The 15,406-nt window shown below is 44.0% G+C and overlaps 1 protein-coding gene across 3 annotated transcripts in view; it reads left to right on the top strand.

Annotated features, from left to right (window-relative positions):
* Positions 1-15,406, top strand: part of CUNH10orf76 (chromosome unknown C10orf76 homolog) — a 127,134-nt gene that overhangs the window by 85,962 nt on the left and 25,766 nt on the right. For all 3 annotated transcript variants that reach the window (XM_017804118.1, XM_017804119.1, XM_017804121.1), the window contains exon 24: positions 7,024-7,102. In XM_017804118.1, coding sequence (XP_017659607.1) covers positions 7,024-7,102 — 79 coding nt within the window. The remainder of the gene's footprint in view (positions 1-7,023; positions 7,103-15,406) is intronic.

The following is a 15,406-nucleotide window of genomic DNA, read 5'->3' as shown; positions in this document are numbered from 1 at the left end:
GGCAGAATTGAACAGGTGTAGCGGGTGAATTTCTTCTGTGAAATTGCTGCAGTGCTGACTCAGATATTTTCTGTGAGCTGTAAAGCAAGTGCTTTTGACTAAAATATCCTTTTGTCTTGGATTCTTCCCTGCAGTTTATTATTGTGTCTGGAAGATGCCTCCCGCTGTGAGTTGTGGACTTTCAGCTTAATGTCAGTACTCATTAAATCGTAGAAGCAGAAGAAATTTAACAGACTGGAGTTAAACCACAATAGAAGAAAGAATTTAGTGCACCATTTCAGGGAGTTTGCTTGCTTTTAATTGATGCACAGAGCTTAGGTATGGAAGGTATATATACTTTGTAGCAAAGCTACCTGGACGTGTGTTAAAATAACCTAAACTCTCTCACCTCCTGCCAGGCGGGGCTGTACATATGGAGTAACTCAATCTAATTGTTGCAGGCATGGAACAGATGGGGTTTTATTGTCTGGAGTGCTGGGAGTGCCTATGAGAGCCATGTCAGCAGGTTCCTTGCCCCAAGCAGCACTTGCTGAGACACAGCATGCTGCAGGAAGGCTGGCTTGTGGCAGGAAGTTTTACACAGGCCTCCAGCAACCATGATTGTGATGGGATGTACAAGGGAAGAGGACAGGGGATTTGTGTTCATTTGAGTCTCTGTGTTATGTATAATTTACTTGCTACCTTGTGCTTGAGCATTTTCCAACATACTACATAGTAAAACACTCTGATCTCTTATCACCTTGTTGAGTTAAAACACTTTGTGGAGGTGATTGCTCTTATTTTGATTTCATAGAGGGAGAAGCTAAGGTGTGTGAGAGGAAGAGTGAACTGCTGTAGCAAATCAGGGAGAAATTGGTCACTTATTGATTCCCATTCCTGAACAGTAACCACTTTATCTCAGGTCTCCTTTTTGTAGTAAAGCAGCTTTATGGAGTGTGATGAAAGACAACTATGCCCTTTCCTGCTTGTCTGTTCTTAGCCTTCATCATGGTACGACAAGTTTAGTGCATGCTGAAGTATTTGTCCATCTCAGATAGTGTCAGTTTTTATTGAAGAGGTAAAGTGAACTTGGCTGCCTTTGCTGTGCGTTTGGCTTTATTCAGTGAAAGCTGAGATGCATTCACTGATGCCCTGTGCACTGTGCTGGCATGAGCAGATGACAGCATGAATGTCTGTAGTAAGTATAAAGTCACCCTTGATTTCCTGTGAAGGGGTAAATACCAGCCAGGTTTTGCTGCTTCTCTGTTCTGCTGTAACAGGATGTAGGAAGAAGTGAACTTGTGGTGCTGCTTTTATTGTACAAGAAATGTTTGAGTATCCATAAGAATGTTTTATGCCAGGCACTGCGTACTGGACCTGTGAAGTAGGTGCAAAGGCCAGGTTCATGCAGAGAATGATGGCTCAGCATTACCATCTCTACAACAAACTTTGCAGCCTTTCTGTTCTTTCCTTAGCCTACTTTCAGCATCTCCACAGTGCTTCATTTCACTGCTCAGGACAAGAGGACAGTGTTGTCTTATGGGACTCTGGAAATGTAGCTGCTGTCAGGCAAGAGTGGGTATTAGACAGCTCATCTGCAATAACTTGATGGGGAGAGTCTGGAGGTCAGAGAAAACGTGCTGAAGAAGTGCTGCCTGCCTAAGCATAGTGATTTTGCTTTCCCTGCACATTGGACCCAGACCAGCTTATTGTGAGGTTAAGGAGGGCAAGGTGCATTCCTTGCCACAGTAGATACACCTGGGCTGAAAGATACTAGGAATTAAGGGATGGGTATCTTCATGTTGCTGGTGCATTTCTCACATCTGATATTCTAATTATTGGCAAATTAAATTGAGGAATTACTTAAATCTTTCCGTTCATGACATATCGATTTTCACAGGAGCCCTTCCCTGTCAGCAGACTCTGAGTCTTCAGAATTTCTTTTACTCTGGGCCTCTCTGCAGGATAGCACTTGTTTCTGTTTATCAAGGAGGAAATCTAGGCAGTTTCTAAAGACTATAAAAACAAGTTTTAAAATGTTACTGTCTGCAGAGCTACTACAGCCACTGCAGAAGCAAGCCCTGTTGCAGGGAACACAGTGAGGGGAGCAGAATACAACTGACGTGGAGGTATTCCTTCTCTCACCTTAGCTCTAGGTGAGAGCCACAGTGGGATTGTACCCATTTGGGGAATAAAAAACACAGGGCCCAAATGGATATTCTTCTGCTTCTCGCCTTCCAGTGTATGTGCATTTGAGGGACAAAGGGCTAGTAACAGTCACTTCAGGATTGGCCAGTTGTTGCAGCCTCAAGAACAGCCAAAGTAGAAACTTTCCACCAGTCACAGCTTTGCAGTTTGTAGAGGACAGACTGCCCTGGGATCGATTTGCTGTTTCTCTGATCTTCTCTGTTCTGCAGTTTTTCACCTCTGTTTTTCTTGATCCTGTCTGCCCTTCGGTCTCCTTTTTCCTTTCTCTCTACTTCTTCCTTCAGTATTCTTTATCAGTGTTTTTTTCTATCCATGGTTTATCTCTAATTGAAGTCTTTCATGATGCTTAGTAAGTAGCAGCACTGTTATGTTCTCTGTTGTTGATGCACTTTTCTGTGCTTTCCCTGTTCTCTTGCATTTGAGATCCTTAGCCCCTGGGACAGAAGCTTTGCACCCTTCTGGATTGATACAATACCTGTTACAGTGGGACCCACTTTTACTGTCTAATAACATGATAATTAGAGCTTGTACAAATAAATGATTCATTGGCACTTTTAGGTTCTTAAATCAGGGTGACACACTTTTTTCCTGCAATCATTCCCTTCTTCACAAAGAATTAAATAAATGTAATAAATATGCAATAAATGCAAACTTACATAAAGGTTGTTCATCCTGAGGAATATGCAGGTTCATTTATATGTGTGTCGACATGGCTTCTGGCATCATGGTGTCTAGGTAGAAATTAGCTCAGTTGGTTAGAGCATGGTGGTAGTAACACCAAGATTGTGGGTTTAATCCCTGCGTGGGCCATTCACTTAAGAGTTTGACTCAATGATCCTGGTAGATCCCTTCCCACTCAGAATATTCTGTGATAATACTCATAAGAATAGGTAGCTTGCTTTCTGAAGAGCTGAGTGAAGAAGTAATGTGAGATGTGTGTTTTTCAGAGACCACTGGTATGGCTGGTGTGTATTTACTGGGAGATCAACATCTCTCACTGGGATACTGAGGAATAAAGAATGTGGAGATGGCCTGTGATCTCCTTAGAGGATGAAGCATTAACCTCAAAAAGAGAGATTTGAGGAGCCAATTTTTTAGTTCCTGAACCTTCTGCCTATTCAGCAGAATCCTTTCTTTGTCCAGCGACAGTCTCCTCTTGCCAGTTCACTGCTGAACTGTGGGTCTGTCAGAGAAGGCAGCATTGCTGAAGTGACATGTCTCCAGACATCTCTCAGTCCCTGGAGAATTGTGTCCCAGAAGTGCTCTGAAATTTATATGACAGATGGCAGCCAGCCCCACCGAGGGACTTGGCAGTGTGGAAATGTCTAAACGCACACACTATGGAAGGCTGAGGAAGGTGAGGAACTGCAGCATTTAGTCTTTCAGTTGACACTTCACCATTTCCTTGCTTTACAAATGCATTGAAGATGCTCATGCTTCATGAATACCAAACACAAGGGTTTTATTCCCCCCCTATGATCGATATGAAGATCTCAGTAGAGAACAGTACATCACAAATCTTCTCTAAGCACTTTAACTGTTCTCTTCCCCCTCCCCAATGATACTGGCCGATGAGGCAATCACAGTGTAAAGAGAAACCATTGCCAAGGCTCAGCTGTTACGTGCGGGTGCGTGAAAAAACGGTGGCAAAAATGCTGGCCTGTTGTCCGTAGGGGGGAGACTGTGCTTAAAAGTGCTGGTCTCCTGTTGTCTCCAGGATCAAGTGCCAGTGAAATGTCACCTTTGGTAAGGGAAATTCTGGCTATTACTCAGCTGAGTAGCCCAGGAGGCCAGTTGCCTAAAAGTATACCTCAGGGACAAGTTAGATTTTGAGAGATGGAAGAATAGCAGAGGCATATCTGAGCAGATGATGCAGAAAGGCACCGCTATCGCACAGCGGGTTGGACTGAGTAGCAGTGGAATTTTTCGTAGCAGATGAGTGAGGAAGAGCTGTACCACGTGCAAAGCCTGGCCTTGGTGGGTATGCTGGACAGTAAGAACCTGGCTACACAGAGCCAGGGTTGAATCCAACCTCTTCATGCTCCTCTGCCCCAGGCTGCCTGAGAGTTCAGGAAAACAGCTCTGCAGAAGATCAGGTTGGGAAGGAATTCTTTGTAGTTAAAACAAATTAAACAGCAAACTTCTTCCTCTAGTAACTGAGGAGCTCTCCGTTCACCTTTAGTGAAATGAGGAAGGAGACTTGAATTCTTTCCCTTCCTTAATGTCTGTTGATTCTTACTGCAGTGGCAGCTGGTTGGTGGTTTTGCTTTCTCTGGGTGAATCCCAGCTGTGATTGCAGGTGCCGCTCCACTAGCTCAGATCCAAGCAGGGACTTGTGAGCAGGCGGCCCGTGTTGAAATGCTTCACAGCAGTGGGTACAAATGAATGCTAAATCTGTTCCCTGGTAAATGTTGGAACCATGTGAGTGCACTGAACCCCTCCGAGCTGCCAAACCTTCTGTCAAGCCAGAACTTAAGTTGTTGTAAGTCTGTGCTCCCTTTTCTTTCAATAACTTGTAGTGTGTCCTGCAGGATTATAAGTATGACTCCAGCCAGGCATGAAACATGCAACTTGAAAGCCACAGTGTTGGAAAGGCTGGGTAATGGAGAGTGTGATCGTGACTCACAGGAGCTGCTTCTCTGATTGGATTGCAATGGGAAGAGTCTGGGCCTGTCTCTATCTGCCTGCTTGCCCTTCTCAGAGGGAAGAGTGTTATGGGAAGCCTGATAGGTGCCCTGCTGAATTTGTTTTATGGATGTAACTGTCAAGGTTGGTGAGACTGCAGAAGCCTCTCTGTGCTAAGTGTGTACTGATGCTACAGGAGAAGCTGCTGGAGTGACCCTGTGCAAGGACTGCACCTGGTGTGTTGGAATGGTGTGTGACTGGGAATGTTTAGTTAATCTAGGGTGGCCAACAGGTCAAGGAAGGTGATTCTGCCCCTCTGCTCCGCTCTCGTGAGGCCCCACCTGGAATATTGTGTCCAGCCTGGGGTCCTCAGCACAAGAAAGACATGGACTTATTGGAGCAAGTGCAGGGGAAGCCATGAAAGCGATCAGAGGGATGAACACTTCTCCTCTGAAGACAGATTGGGAGAGTTGGAGTCATTTAGCTGAACAGTAGGCTCTGGGGAGACCTTAGTGTTGCCTTTCAATACTTAAAGGGGACTTACAAGAAAGCTGAGGGAAAACTTTTTAGCAGAGTTTGTTGTGACAGGACAAGGGATGATGGTTTTTAACTAACAGGGTTGATTTAGATTATATATATGAGGAAGAAATTTTAAACAATGAGGGTGGTGAGGCATTGCAATAGATTGCCTAGAGAGGTGGTGGATGCACCATCTCTGGAGACATTGAAGGTCGGGTTGGATAGGGCCCTGATCAGTCTGATCTTGTTGAAGATGTCTCTGCTTGTTGCAGGGGGGTTGGACTAGGTGGCCTTTAAAGGTCCCTCTACAACTTAAACCATGCTATAATATGTCTACGATCTGCAAATTCTGTTTTGGGGGATGGGAGTTTAGTTGGTTTTTTTTTCTTTTTTGCTCCCACTCCCTGCCCCTTCCACACTGTTTTTCTTTATCTGTGTACTTAAAGAAGTAAGGATGCTTCCAGGCAGGTTTTCTATCCGTGGGCTCTGATTGGCACCTCTGAATACCACTTATTCCTAGACTGGTGGACAAGCTCTTAGCTGTGATGAGGTCTGGAGACAGCAGCTGAAAGCCCTTCTGCAGGGGGAGGTATGGGGAGGAGGGAATCCATTAGAGTATAAAAGAGAGAGCTGGAGTGAATTTTCATGCTGATGAATATGAGTGGAAGCCCTGACTGCTGCTGCAGTGTAATCTGTCTGAGCAAGTGTTCTCCAGGCACAGTCAGCACACATCTGTGCCGAGCACTGACATGGCCTGTTCCCATGATGAGCATTTACCTCAGCAGTGGGTCTCATGAGTAATATCCCAACTAGAGCAGTCAGTTGCAAACTCTATCCCAGGGAGTCTTTTCTGTCTTGCCATTTGTCTGCTCAGCTGCACCTGACGAGCAGAGGGGAGGCTGAGGATATAACCACCAAACTGCAGCTGGATTTTTTTCCCCAATTGTTATTTTACTTTCAGTTTTAGATTTCTTACATCTACCTCTAGATCTACCTAGAAGGGAAGGGGAGTATGTTGGTGCAGGTACTGAGAGAAATGAGGCAGAGAAGCAGAAGTGACCAGCTTTGCTGCCGTGTTTGGGATACTGACATAAGTTATCTCTAACAATCTAAACTGGGGCTAAGCACTAAAGTCATTATGGTAAGAAGTCAAAGTGTAGTGGCTTTAGTGATGGATGACTCCAAGTAAGAGCCAGCTACAGCATTTTAAACGTAGTGGAAATCCAAAGCAATAAACCATCGGCTTCATCATATCAGGCAACAAAGTTCCACAGAGCAAAATGTCGAGCAATACTGATTTTGGAAGGAATGAGGAGCTGCAGTTCCTGAGCAGGATGGGGCAGTGATAGCCATGTTTCCCGCGTTCCAGTGGAGAGACAGCACAATTTGCATCCTGTTCCCAGGATGCTGCTCTTTCAGAGCAGCAAGGACAGCCCAGCATCTGCTGGTACAGATGCATCCATGTGTAGGGCAGTGCCTGTGCTTGTGATTTCCAGCCAGCCTGTGTCTGAATCTGCACTGGCCTTGGCAGGGAGTGTGCCTTCAGCAGAGCAAGCAACACTGTGTAGTGAGGGAGGAACCACTTCTCGCAGGACCATGGTTCCACGTGCACCTGCTCAGACTGGCAGGGAATTTCTGCTGCATCCCTAAGCTGTTCCTGAGGCCTCTGAAAATTTCCCTCCTTTGTTTCAGAGCCATCATCAATCACTTCAACCCGAAGATCGAGTCTTATGCTGCAGTGAATCACATATCACAGCTCTCCGAGGATCAGGTAAGCCAGGCGTGTGATGACCTTTGGCCATGTTGACCTCTGGAAGGAATATGGGTTTTTAGGACTACCTTGTGCTCGCTGGGATTGATGATGTGGCAGCAGTATGAGGGCTGGAAGTGGAACTCTCATGTTCCTTGTTCAGATGTGGGCGAAAGAAAAGCAAGGCTTACTTTAGCCAGTTTTACCATCAGATGCAGAGATTTTGGTCCTGCAAATGCAGAAGGATGGGTATGAACAAGGAAAATATGCAGCATTTACAGCAAGTGTGGTTGGAGACTGAGGATGCTGGCATTTAGAATGGGACAGGAAATTTTTAGCAGCAAATTTAGAAATTTAGTCATTGGGGAACTGTTGGGCATAGCTTGATATTTTTTTTTTTTTTTTTTTTGGTGATATCAGGGAGCTCTGTCAACAGTCGGTGGAAATTTTCTAGGGTAATTGTGTTCAGTTGGTTTAGATTTTGAAAAGAGAAGGCTTTTCATGAAAAGGGTAGTAGGGTTAGGTTTCCCTTCCTTAATTTGGCCTGGTTTGGTCTCTTAATGTCCTGCTTGTATTGCATTAATGTATAAATGTGGCTTTTTGAAAATAGGTACTGTGTATGGTCTCAGGAAGGGAAGAGCTGGCCTATTTCCCAAAATAAAATATTGGGATTATGCATTAATCATTCTTGGAGAAGTAAATGACTCTGCAGGAGCAGGTGGTGGACAAAATGCAGAGCTGCCACGTGAGCTGGGGGAATCATTCCAGACGCAGCTGCGTCAACACCTCTGGACTTTCTGGAGAAGAAATTGTGTATGCAGTCTAGGACAGGCTTCATTGGAGTCACCTTGGATTGCTCCTTCTACTGGATCCCATACTTGTGCTTCTTAAAAGATCTTGACTGTAACCTGCTCTGCAATTAATTTCTCTTTCTGTCTGTGATATTTTTACTATTTCTTGATTACTCCCACTAACCTTTTCATTTATTAACCTACTTGATCTGTAGTATGCAACACCCCAAAAACTTGGGCTGAATACTGTCCTGGTGCAGTGGGGGAAAAAAGGTGGACCTTACTGCTCTGTATTCTCTTCCTGGTATAGCTGTATAGAAGAACACTGGTTTTAATTTACTCAATTTTCCTTATTGTTCTGCCTCTGAGAGTCACTGTATCCACAGCTATGCTTTGTGATGGTTCATGTTATCAGTCCTCATTCATTGATGATACACTGATTGCATCAACCCAGGCCCCTTAAAAAAGAAAAGCCTTTGATAGCCCAGTTTAAAACTGGAGGCTTGGATAGAGGGGAATTTTGCATAGTCTTTGAGTTAGTCTGAGAAAGGAAATGAGCTTTTCACTGTCAGCTCTGTGTAGTATTCATCCCCCAGCAGTTCAGGGAGGTCAGGTTAAATCCTTTCTTCCTTGTGTGTTATTCTTTAAATAAAATCTCTAGCAGCAGGCAGATAATGAAATCAGTGCTGATGTGTAGAGCATTTTGAGGAAGATGATTAGGAAGTTGAAAGACAGACAGATTTTTCTTTTTTCTTTTCTCCCTCCACGCTTTCTCTCAACATAGGGAGAACATCAAACAAAGTAAAGCAATAATAGGCCCTGGTGAACTGCAGAGAAATAAGGGAGATGTCACTGTGGTGAGGGACTGTGTGGTCTCAGTGAGAATGTTTGATCAGTGCTCTGCAATTCACTGTGCAAGGAAGAGAGGGATGGAGACTTCTTGCCTCCACTTTTAATTATGCCGGTGAGCTCAGATCTGTGTGCTGGACTGTGGTTTCCCCTCTGTCAGTAGCCATCCCACCTGGTATGTTAATGGTAGATGGCCCAGATCAAGCCCAGGGTCTGGATTTTGTGGAGTCACAGAATTTGTTGTTTTCGTTGTGTTGGCTGTTCAGTGTATGTGGAGGGGGATTTGCGGGAGATCAAGCTTGCCTTTTGGCTGCTGCAATCTCTTTACTTTTTTGTTTTTTCTTCCAGCTGTATCTTTTGCTTTTACTCGCGTATTCACTTAATTCACCATCCCGCTGCTGTCCATAAATATTTTCTGCACAGAATCCACCATCCTTTATAGCCCTGTTTTTTTGAAGTGTACCACATTGAAATATTTAATGCTGACATTTAGCTTGTGTGTCCACACATAGATACTACATTTGTAACTGGTTATTCTTTCCCTTGAGTTATTCCAATAGTTTCAGGAGGCTGGTATTTCTTTATTGGAAACATTCATTTTTACAATTTTCAAGATCAAACTTTTCTTTTAATGAGAATTTCCTTCTCAGATACTAGTCTTCGGCCAGATTCTCATATGGCTGCTTATACTCCTCTGTGGTGTCTGAGAATATCCTGTTAATTGGGAAGGTGTGGCTTTGACATAGCTCTCTCTGGAGGGGAATTTCCAACTGCTCTGATTTGTGTCCGATTCACTTGAACCCAAGTTCTGACACCCTGTTCATGTGAGTTAGATTTTTTTTTAATTTATTTTTGTATTTTTAATATCCTTAAAAAAAGCTGAGTAATTAGCTGAAAGAGATTTTGCTCTGTCTTTTTCTTTTCCTAATCCTACTGAAGCCTTTATTACCTTGTTAATCACTAATGTCCATTTATTACCATTCTAAGTCTGTCATTTCAGTCCTTTCTCCTTTTTTTATTTACAGGCATTAATTTTAACAATATTACGTGCTGAGGGGATTTGTAGGTCCTTGAAAATGATGGACATGGAATGTTTTAAGCATAGACTGTTAATACCACAGTACCTCCTCAGCACTAAAGATTTCCAGGAACCATAGTTTGAATATACAGATCTCTGTTCTAGACAGGTATATTTGTAAGACTTCATGGTACTGCTTTGCTGGCTGTTGTGGAGTTTATCCAATAGTCAGATCAGAAATACTGGGAAGAGATGTTTTTTGTTTCATATTCTCTTGAATGAAGAGTGGGAGATTCCCAGAGGCAAGCAAATGCCAGGGATTTGATGATGAGCCACTTCAGTCTATCAACACCATGGCATCCTTGTCAGTGCAGTTCTGCAAAGCATCTACTTGCCAAGGCAAACTCAGAATCCTTCCTAGTCATTAGCAGTTTTACAGACCTTGCTGTAGTTCCTCACCATGAAACAGGGAATTGTCTTAGCCAGTTATTGGCACTTTCCCTCACTTGCTCTTTGTTAAACCTGACTTTAGTGTTAGTTTGCAGTTTTGTGGTATTCTCCCTCTCAACACATTTAGCTCCTGCCTGCTCATCTTTTAAGGGATCAAAGGATGCTGCATAGTCGAAAAGGTAGGCTTGGCCATTACATTTGCCAGTGTAGTTTTGGTTCTTCCATGAAAGTGATTATTACCATGTCTTCAAAGAGATTTTGGTCCCTTCTTGTGTCAAATGGCAAAATAGCCTTTTATGAAATGAATTCATGGGCTTATCTGTACTTTCTAGATGACTGGACTGCCTTCTACTTAATGCATTGGAGGCAGTAGACTTTCTCTGTGCCATATCTGATCTGAGAAGCTCCCAACATGTTTTCTAGCAGAAACAGTTGCAGAGAACAGGGTCAAAGCAGTGAGGAAACAGCAACATGAGAGGGCAAATGCAGACACACAGAAAGGATAAAAACACAGCATGAGTGATCTGGATGGGGTCTCAAATCTGCCTTTTCTGGATGTGAAAGAGCAGCTGTTTGTAAGAATGCAGCTCTCTGCCTGATGGCAATGTAGTACAATTTTCAAGAGAGGGTAAAGTAAGAGGAACCCAATAGTTTTGGTGAAATCTGCTCTAAGCAGGAATGTCTTGTGGTGCCTTGCATGCCAAGCAAGTGTTTTACCAGTTAGAAAATTGCTCACTAAGGTCTCATTTTCTTGTTGACACTTTTTCTCTCAATGATTTCCTCTCTAAGGGTCTTAAAATTGAGATGGCAGACATGTGGGACTGATGATGCTTGCTAGTCAATAACATTTATGTGCTTTTTCTAATAGAAGCTCCTCTTTCTTCCCAGCTACAGTGGGGACATTATGCCACCTCCAAAACAGAGGTAAAGTTCACTGTGAGAGACAGCTGTGAACACCTGTTTTCTGTCTGATAACTGCAGATGGAAAATGCTGGGAGCCAGAACAGATTGAGATGGAAAAAACAGGACAACTGAATCACTTTGAACTTGTGACAAATGAATGTAATACTTAGGTTGTTTCACACTGTGACACCTTTATAACTCAGGTAGAATCATAGAATTGTTTTAGGTCAGAAAAGACCTTTAAAATCATCAAGTCCAATCATTAACCCAGCATTGCCAGTACCTGCAATCCAGTTTGGTCAGGCAATTTCACAAAGCCATTTCCCTTTCATTGGTCTTACCTCAACTGTTGAATGGTCTCCATGCTGCCCCAATCCTCATGGCCTTCTGTTACCTGGTAGGGCTTCAAGGGACTAACCTGAAGTGCAGCTCAGGGACTGTCCACAAGTGACTTGCACAGAAAGACACAAAAGGGTGTAGTTGGTTTCGATATCCTCAAGTGTTTTAATTCTGAGCCATTGATGTCACAGTTTATTCAACTTGTTCTAGTTTCCATAACTAGCAGCAAAACCCCTAGCAGATACCAAATGATGAGCCACCAAATGATTAGCACTGCTGGCAGTGGTGTTAAGAGTTAAAAACCTCTTGGCATGTGCACGTTTGATATTTCTAAAATGCCGAGTACCATCAGTCCTAGGTACTACTACAATAAATCCCCCTAATCTCTTACATTAGTATAACGTGTTGTGAGGGCTCCAGAAATACTTTAAAATGGTTTTGGCTACCTCACTTCTGAAATGCAGTGAGCTTTGGGGTAGAAAGTGTCAAGCCTGCTAGTGCCCTGTTGTCCCACACAGTAGTGGGAATGTGAAACTCAAGCAAAGGGATCACCAAGGCAAGGCCTTAATTTAAACTCAGCACATCTTTGCAAATGAGGCAGGGATGTTGGCTTTCATGGTCTCATTACAGACACCTACTCATGACTAATGGCTTGAAACAGATTTTATTGCTTAAATAGAAAGAGCTGAGCTGCACCAGGTGAAACTGGAAAGGATCTATATAAAAAGTCTTCTGGAGTTGGCAAATTGCTGGTTTGCTTAGCTTATGGGGGTTTTCTCTGGTTTAGATATCTTCCTCTTTTTTTTTTTCTTTTTGTTTTATCAGAGAAATATCCCTGCAATTTACTAAATGCCTCAGACTGCGTTATGCAGTGTGCCAGACTGAGTGGGTCTGAGCAGGCTTCAAGGTCTGATCAGCTTTGCAGCAAGGAGATTTGAAGCTGGAGGTGAGCTTTGGAGCAGTGACTTTGTGCTGTGTAGTGCCTTTTATTAACATGCAGAATACAATAAACTGTGCGTCACTGGAGGAGGGGGAACAACTGTGGCAGGCCCTTAGAGGGACAAAAGAAGGACTTTGATTTTAAAAACAGCTACTGCTGGAGAGATACAACCCTATTCCTGTTTCAGTCCCAGAAACTCCAATAAGAAATGGGAGAAACCCTTCAGTTCCCTTCCTTCAGGCTTGACACAAAAGTTCCCCAGCATCCTGCCCATTACCCCGGGTTGCAGTTAGCTGCTCTGTGCCTCTTGGAGGCAAAGTTACCCTGAAACACCTCAGTTGCTCCCAGAGCAGAGGAGTCTTTCCACCCTTTGTGCAATGCAAATGCTGAGGCATGTCTTACTTCCACCCCTTCTGTGAACTGTCCTCTTGGGCAGATTAGGGACTGCCTCGAAGTACAAACTGGTAACAAAATAAGTCCATTAAACTTCAACTTCGGTTCCTACGGCTGTTTTCACATCCTTGCCTGGCTGTTGCCAGTATCACAGGGACTGATGAAGGCCTGAAGACTGCTGTAGTGCAGGTGACCAATGAATGCTGGGGACTTGATTTAGAAGAGCTGCCTTCTAAAGCTGCTACTGGCTACTGGCTGCAACTGGGTAAAGTCTCCTGGAGCAAGATAAGTTTCTATGCTGGGGCTGCAGAAGCAACACTCGGGGTGTGAGTTATGACTCTAGCCTGATTCACAGCTGGGAGTGTGCTGAGCAAGAGCCATAGGTTTAACTTTGTAATAAGCTCCCAGTCCATACTGTGGAAACAAGCTGATGTTGCTCTAGTTCCTAGTGTTTGTCCTCCTTCCCAGTGAGTGTGTTTCAGAAAACATTTCTGAGATGCCTCGCAGGTTTGCTTTTTATGTGGTACTTGACTAATCCTAGAAAAGAGGCTGTAGGTAGCTGGAGGAAGGGGCTAAAGGCTGGGATCTGAACTGGCTGTCACTGTGCTGCCTTGAGCAAACCTTGAGCCCTGTGTCCTCCTGAGTGAGAGGGCAGCCAGTGAGGAGCCCTTGGGGAGCCAGGCAGCATTTGAAGTGCTGTGTGATCTGCTGGAGAAGGCTCCTGTGGAAGTGCAAAGCAGTGTTACAGATTCCCGTCACTGCTAAGCACTTGTATAGGGCAGAGAAAGCTCCACAGAGGATTGCAACAGGGTGATCAAAACAGTCTGCATTTATAAAGATTAAATTGCAACTTTGCACATCTGCGATTAAAGCAGGAGCTGTCAACGGCTGGCTTGTGTGAACACACAAATCAATTTGCATTTTGTAAAACTTCAGATTGAGAAGGTTTTTTAATCCCTTGTGAAACAGGAACAGACGCTGGCTGTTGCCATAATGCATATAGATACCGTGCAAACTTCTTTGGTCATTTTCTGTAAAGCTGGATTTATAGCACTACACTTTGTTGCTCTAGGCTTGAACTCCACCCTAAGCTTCCTTACACTCAGGCATCTCTCTGCTCGGGAGTCCTAAAGGCAGACAGGCTGCAGCCTGCTGTGTCAGCTACAGACAGTGATGTGGCTGTGAGAAACCACTCCTGGAGTTACATTCTCCTATAACAAAAAGGGGACAGGCTTTGCAGTGACTGTCAGCCCTGCTCATTCTGGGGCTTCTTAGGCTAAAACTTTTGCCTTCAGAGACTGCTACTCTTCCTTCTCTCTAGTAGTATCCTGCTGTAACAGATGATATTTTTCTGCCTTCCTTCTCTGGATCCTCTAACTGGAGCTGCAGCTGTTTCCCAAATGTGACGAATTGGGTCATTGCTCTGATTTCTAAGTGGGAAACAAATGGAGCTTTGTGGTCTCCATCCCTCCCAGAGCAGGGGAGTAAATGCTGCTGAGCCAAAAGGTGCCACACCTGAGCAGAGCTCCACTCAGCTGGAAGATTAGTTTTTCTGGCTCTCTGACATTTGGCATTTGTGTGTTAAGACATTAAGTTCAAATTTACTGTCCACAGTAGGGACCTCAAAGCCAAACCTTTTAACAGCGGGGAAGGCAGCATCCCTGATGTGTCTTCTTGATCTTCTTTTTGTCTTCGTGGGAGATCTGAGGCAGGCAGTGGGATTGCTCAGAGAGCTGTCACTCAAGGACAGCAAACTTGGGGGATGGATGCCCAGAGAGATGGAACTGGGGAAGGTGGTTCTGCATCAGCCAAGTGCCAGAGGCTGTAAATCAATTCCACTGCCTCAGTCAGAGGGTGCCTGGATTCCCCCATGGCTCAGTTAAGGCACAAATAAGCTCCTGGGGAGCTAAGTATTGCTAGCAGCACATGCTGTTTGAGCAGCAGCATCTGCCTCATATCTGGCAGAAGTGTAGGCCTGCAGAAAGATATTAGTTCATAGCCCTGTGTTTGCTTTCACCTGAATACCTGTTTGGAGGAGTTCCTATTTCACTTTTTCCAGTTCATGGATTTATGTTTTCCACTAATAAGTGCTTCACAGCAGGGATTTCTGACAGGGAAAGTGTTTTCTGGCCTCCCAGACAAGAAAACGGTAAATTGTCCTGGAGCATTGTCTGACAGTACCTAGGATTTCTGGAAAAAGCTGATGGGACCCAGAAACCATCACTTGCATCAGCGTTAAATAGTGTGTCACAGTCTTATCAGTGTTAAACTTAGAAGCTTTTCTTTTCCATGAAAACAGATGTTCGTTAGGATAACCTCTGGCAGTAAGAGGATGTATATGGAAAATCTGCTGGTATATCCTGAACATTTGGAGTACGGGGTGATTTCTTGCATACTGTCACCTAATAACATTGTTTCCAGTGACCCCTGCCATATGCTTTAGCCTCCTAGTTGGAAACTTTGCCAATAAGTGTCACTGTGTGCAGAACCCTGCTAATGAAATATTGCGCCGAAGGCTTATTTGTGTACAAACCCCATTGTGGTTTCCCAAGTGTATTTCCCTCAGCAGCTGTAATTCAGCAGATTGCATTTGGTTTTGAGTTGGATGTAAAAACACACACAGAATGCAATTAAAATCTTAC

This window comes from Lepidothrix coronata, unplaced genomic scaffold (genome assembly GCF_001604755.1).
Source record: "Lepidothrix coronata isolate B3197 unplaced genomic scaffold, Lepidothrix_coronata-1.0 Scaffold8, whole genome shotgun sequence".
Taxonomy (NCBI): Eukaryota; Metazoa; Chordata; class Aves; order Passeriformes; family Pipridae; genus Lepidothrix; species Lepidothrix coronata.
This window is presented reverse-complemented; position numbering and strand designations above follow the sequence as displayed.